This window comes from Anabrus simplex, chromosome 5, assembly GCF_040414725.1.
Source record: "Anabrus simplex isolate iqAnaSimp1 chromosome 5, ASM4041472v1, whole genome shotgun sequence".
NCBI lineage: Eukaryota > Metazoa > Arthropoda > Insecta > Orthoptera > Tettigoniidae > Anabrus > Anabrus simplex.
In genome coordinates this window covers 311,618,038-311,624,037 of record NC_090269.1, presented here as the reverse complement: position 1 = coordinate 311,624,037, position 6,000 = coordinate 311,618,038, and the positions used below count along the sequence as shown (strand labels likewise).

Below are 6,000 nucleotides of genomic sequence, written 5' to 3'. Positions count from 1 at the left end.
TACTCCTATTCCAGCTTACTATGTTATTTGTGTCTCTGCTCAGTATAGAATGTAATACTTCCATGAACCTACTCATACCCGATATAATTTTGCTTCTTTAAGTGCATCTATCTCCGTGTGATCATGCTAAAATCGGGCATTAGTGATGTAACCGTGTGTTTTTGCGATGTAAGTGTAATATATTAATTGTCTCGTGACTGGGAAAGAATTTGTTGAATCCCAAATAAATATCCGCAAGACAAGACAAGACAAGTAGCTCCCGAGAACTAGTTCGTTCGTGAACTACCCATCACTAGTCCAGTGATATGCATCGTGTTTGAAACATATCTTGAGTATTATTTCGAAATCCAGTGGAAGTTTTTCATTAAATTGTGTATTTTGTTTGTTTGATATAGCAAATTAATGTAAGAAATTTACTTGTAATGAAGTATGCAACTTTTTATTGCCTTCGCTCTTTTCGAATCTACATAATATATGTTTATGTAAATAGTATAGGCCCTAATGTTATTTTGATGTAATTTGACAGATGTCGCAGTCGCATTCTCGGGATGCTTGTGCTCAGGAGAGTTGCATTGTAAGTATCATTAAATAATGTTTTATTAGCAGTTTATTTGATTTGTAAGCACTATATGTTTTACACTGCATTTCGCTCGTTACCGCTGCCGTATGCTGAGAAATCTGGGAAGAAATCTGGCGCGGATTTAACCTGAGATCACTAATCTGTCGCGTGACCAACGTTATTAGTACTAACCGTTCGACTGTGGAACTACGCAAATGAAACTGCCTATGTTTGCAATTGTTGCCTTTATGCACATATTGTCGTCTGAGTCATCAGTCCATAGACTGGTTTGATGCAGCAGTCCATGCTATCCTATCCTGTGGTAACCTTTTCATTTCTACGTAACTACTACATCCTACGTCTGCTTTAATCTGCTTGTCTTATTCATACCTTGGTCTACTCCTACTGTTCTTACCGCGTAAACTTTCCCCGAAAACCATCCGAACAAGTCCTGGTTGTCTTAAGATGTGTCCTATCATTCTACTTCTTCTCCTCAAATTTCTCGAAATCGGTCTTCTCTCACCACTTCGATTCTGTATCGCTTCATTTATGATTCGATCTACCCATCTCACCTTCAGCATTCTTCTGTAACAACAAATTTCAAAAACATCTATTGTCTTCCTTTCTGAACTAGGCCTAGTTATTGTCCATGTTACACATCCAGACTAAAGTTTTCAAAAACATCTTCCTAATTCTTGTATGAATGTTCAGTGTGTACAAATTTATTTTCTTAAGAAAGGCCTTTTTTGCTTGTGCTAGTCTGCATTTTATGTCGTCCTTCCTTCTGCTATCGTTAGTTATTTTACTACCAAGTAACAATATTCATTGATTTCCTTTAAGACTTCATTTCTTAATCTAATATTTCTTGCATTACCTGACTTTGTTCGACTGCACTCCATTAGACTTGTTTGGACTTGGGCTACAGTATTTATTTTCATCTTGTACGCCTTTCCGAAGACTTTGTCCATATAATACAGCAATTTCTCCAGATCTTCTTCGGTCTCAGATAAAATAACAATATTATCGGCAAATCTCAGTGTTTTGAGTTCCTCTCATTGGATTGTGATTCCCTTTACAAATTCCTTTTTGATTTCCTGTACCGCCTGTTCTATATATAGGCCTACATTGGAAAGGAGAGGGGGACAAAGTGCAGCCTTGGCTCACTACTTTGTGGATTGCTACTTCATTTTCAAAGCCCTTGATTCTTATCATTGAGACGGATTTTTGTACAGATTGTAGATAATTCTTCTTTCTCGGTATCTGATCGCGATCACCTTCAGAATATCAAATAGCTTGATCCAACAGTATTGAACGTCTTTTCTAGATCTACGAGTGCCATGTACGTGGACTTGTACTTAATTCGATCCTCCAAGATCAGACACAAGGTCAGGATTGCTTCATGTGTACCTACCTACATTTCTTCTAAAGCCAAATTGATACTCCCCAAACTCGGTTTTAACTTCTTTTTTTTCATTCTTCTGTAAAATTTTGCAGGCGTGAAATAACTAATGGTGCGGTAGTTTTCACACTTGTCAGCATCGGCTTTTTTGTGAATAGATATAACAAAACTCTGCCGAAAATCTGATGGCACTTCTTCTGTATCATAAATCTTACACACTAAATGGAATTACCTCACCAGGCTGGTTTCTCCCAAGGCAGATAGTAATTCTGAGGGTGCGTCATCAATTCCTGTTGCCTTGTTCCTACTTAGGTCTCTTATTCATTCACCTAGTTTTCCTTTCTCCAAAGGTTTCCTTGATTTTACTGTATGCAGCATCTACCTTTCTCACGACAATACAATCTTCAACATCCTTCAATCAGGTCTAGTATCTCCTGAGTTATTGATTGATTCTTATTTGATCTTTCCTTTCTTCCTAACCTTTCTTCAGAAGCCTTATTGATAATCATTCTTTACGACTGTTCATTCCTACTCTACCGGTATGATGTTTCCTTCAGCCTTTTCACTTAGTTGTGCAACATGTTCCTTTAAACTATCCCTCATACCCTTTTCTCTCAAATCTAGATCCCATCTCCTTGCATTCCTTCCTTTCCTCAATTTCTTCAATTCAGATGGCAATTCATGACTGACAAGTTGTGGTCAGTCCATTTTTGCTCCTGGGAAAGTCTAGCAATTCAAAACCTGGTTTCTGAATCTCTGCCTAATCATAACAAAGTCTCCCATACCTTCCACTATCTCCAGGTTTCGTTCATGTATACAGCTGCCATTTGTGGTGTTTGAACCAAGTATTAGTGAGGATAAAATTATGATCGGTGCAGAATTCAACTAGCGAACTTCCTCTGTCATTCCTTTGTCTCAAACCAGTTTCTCCTACTGCGTTACCTTCTTCCTTGGCCTACCACAGCATTCCAGTCTCTTATCACAATAAAGGTTCTCGTCACCTTTTAGATATTGTATTAAATCTTTCATATATTCTTTCAATTTCTTCATCATCCATGAAACTAGTTGGCATAGAGGAGACCTGCACTGTTGTGGTGGTCATCTGTTTGGTGTCTGTCTTGAAAACAATAATCCTTTCACTATGCTGGTCATGGTGGCTTACCGCTACCCTATTTTCTTATTCATTATTAGACCACCCACCCATTTGATTTTGTGTTGATAATTCTGTAGTTCTCTCTTTTAGTCCAACCCTTCGCAAGGGTGTAGTGGCATCACACGACAATTTTTTTGGTGATATTCCTCCAGGAGTCTCTGCTTTGGGCATGGAAACTTGCTTGTTCTAAGCTCATCCTGGTCAAGTTCTTGATCTGGTCCGTCCATCGTAATGGTGCACGTCCTCTAGGTTTTTGGCCTTCGACTTTTCCCTCTATGATAAGTATTTCCATTGCCCTCTGTCTTCTGGCAATATGACATAAATATCTGAGTTGTTTTTCGTTAATAAGGGTCGACAGTCTTGTTCTGATGCCGAGCTGTTGCAGGATCGATTTATTTGTACGGTGTGCTGTCCATGGTATTCGCAATAATCTCCTAGAGCATCAGTCCTGCGGCAATCCGCCGTCTTTATTGTCCAAGTTTCTGTTGCATAGGTCGCGATAGGGAAGATCAGAGTTTGAATGAGGGTGAGCTTTGTCTTAGAAATGATGGAGGTGTCCTTCCAGATGCGAGTAAATTTTGCTGTTGAATTTCTTGCAATTGCAATGCGCTTGTGGATCTCAGGTTCACAGTCTCCAGTATTTGTGACAATAGATCCTAGATACTCGAAGCGACTGACAACCTCATAATCCGCAATTCTTGTTATGGCAGGTCTGTTGTTATTAAAACGGTCTACAATCATCGCTTTGATGTTTTTATTGTTGATTTCAAGACCATATTCTCTGCTTCGCTCGCCTAACTTCCGCACGATGGCTTCTAGTTCATGATCATCTGTTGCAATTATCACAGTGTCATCAGCATATCTGAGATTGTTATTTTCCTGCCACCAGTTGTGATGCCGTCACTCCAGTCCTCGAGAATCTCCCTCATAATGTACTCACTGTATACATTAAATAGGAGGGGGGAAAGAATGCAACCTTGTCGCAGTCCAGCAGATGTCTGAGAAGTCACCATTAACTCTCACTGTCGCAGTGTTCGAAGAGTACAATTGTTGAATCAGGTACACTAAATGTCTCGGCGTCCCCATCTCAATGAGTATAGCCCAGAGCTTTGACCATTTTACCTTGTCGAAGGCTTTCTTGTAGTCCACGAAGCACAGGAACATCTTGATATTGTACTCCCTTGTCTTCTCTATGAGCTGCCGGATGTTTAGGGTCTGCTCACGAGTTCCTTTGCCTGGAACAAACCCGAATTCAAGAAGTAAGAAGGTCTTCAGCCTCCTGTTCAGCACCGTGAGCATGATTTTACTGGCATGTGAGATGGCTATCGTTCAATAGCTTGCTCAGTCAAGTGGAGAACCTTTCTTGAACAGTGGTACGAAGATGGAGTGGCACCACTTGCCCGGCCAATTTCCAGATGTCCATATCTTCTAACATAACTTGTGGAGGATGTCGACACCTAGGTCACCCATGTTCTTGAGGATTTCAGCAGTGATTCCATCTTGGCCTTGTGCTTTCCGGTTCCAGAGCTTTTTTATTGCATGTTCCAATTCTTATATAAGGTTCATTGGTTCAAAGTCTGTTGGGTTCTGGTGACCTGGCATTGGTTGTGGTTCATCAGTGAACAGCTCGATGCAGTATTCTCTCCATACTTTGGCGATGCCCGCTGCATTTATGATGATATTCCCTTGGTCATCTTTAATAATCTGAGTCTTAGGCATAAACTCTCGTGCTAAGTATTTCACCTTGTCGTACAGTTCTGTGCAGTGATTTTTGGTCGCATGTGCCTCTAGTTCTGCAGACAGTTTCTTAATGTGTTCATTCTTATCTCCTCTACAAGCGTGTTTGATATCACTGTTCACTTTTTTCATTAGTCGTCCTTGTTGTTCTGGATCTGTAACTGTGACCCGGATGTTAAGTCTCATTTCAACCAGTGCCAAGGTTTCACCAGTCATCCAGTGTTGTCGCTTCACTACGGTGTTCATCTTTGGGACCTTGCTCGCTGCATTTGTAATCCATTCTTCAATTCTCTTCCAAGCCATGTCACAATTTCCCTCTAGGTCAGGTGGCCCAGTGCTTGGTAGTGTTTCTGGAAAAGCAATTGGCTCAGGGGTCGCTAATTTTTTCTAGTTTATTTTGACGACTGGTTTGCTCAGTATGATTCTAAGGTAGGCCCAGAGTAAACGATGAACCGTTCTGCATTTGGCACTAGGTTTTGTTTTCACATTACGGAAGGAGGTTCTCCATCTTTTATCGACAAGGATGTAATCAATTTGGTTCTTAAAATGCCCATTCGGGGAGGTCCACCTAAAGAGACGACGATGTAGTGTTTAAACATGGTATTCATAATGGAATTCTGTAGTTACCTGACCAGAAATTGTGTTCTTCCTGCCAACTTACTTCCCTTTTACCTACTACATATAACTTCAATGTTTTCATTTCCCTTTTCACATTTCTTAACCTACCACAATGATTCAAAGTTCTAATACTCCATGCCCCGACTTGCTGAATGTCAGTATCCAACTTCCTGATGATTGCCCCCTTTCGTATAGTCCCCATCCGGAGACCCGAATGGGGGACTATTTATTATCTGGAATAATTTATCTGGGAAGAAGCACGTACATAATAAATCTAAACTAAAACTTCAAATACATGTATACAAGATTACTTTTCTATTTTCGAAGTCCTAAAAGTCATTACTATGTTGAAACCACTTGTTCGATTCTTGGTCAGTGCACACATCTCAATCATAAAGAGTACACAAAGAAAATATCACTTACAATGCTTTCAAAGGAGAAAATCATTCCAATTTTCTTTGTTTCACTCTGTTCTGGGTTCAGTCTCTCTACCACCCATTTTCTCTGAAAATATCAATCAGCACCACACTTAAT

The 6,000-nt window shown here is 40.0% G+C and overlaps 1 protein-coding gene across 3 annotated transcripts in view; it reads left to right on the top strand.

The window, feature by feature from the left end:
• Positions 1–285: 285 nt before the first annotated feature.
• The window catches only part of Traf6 (TNF-receptor-associated factor 6), a 159,355-nt gene continuing 153,640 nt past the window's right edge, over positions 286–6,000 (top strand). For 2 of the 3 annotated variants that reach the window (XR_010860210.2, XM_067147509.2), the window contains exons 1-2: positions 286–404; positions 527–574. Coding sequence is in view for 2 of the 3 variants with exons in the window: in XM_067147509.2 (XP_067003610.1) it covers positions 527–574 (48 nt within the window). In the remaining variant the exon portion in view is untranslated. Of the gene's footprint in view, positions 428–526; positions 575–6,000 lie in introns of all 3 variants that reach the window. The other variant, XM_067147510.2, reaches the window with a different exon arrangement.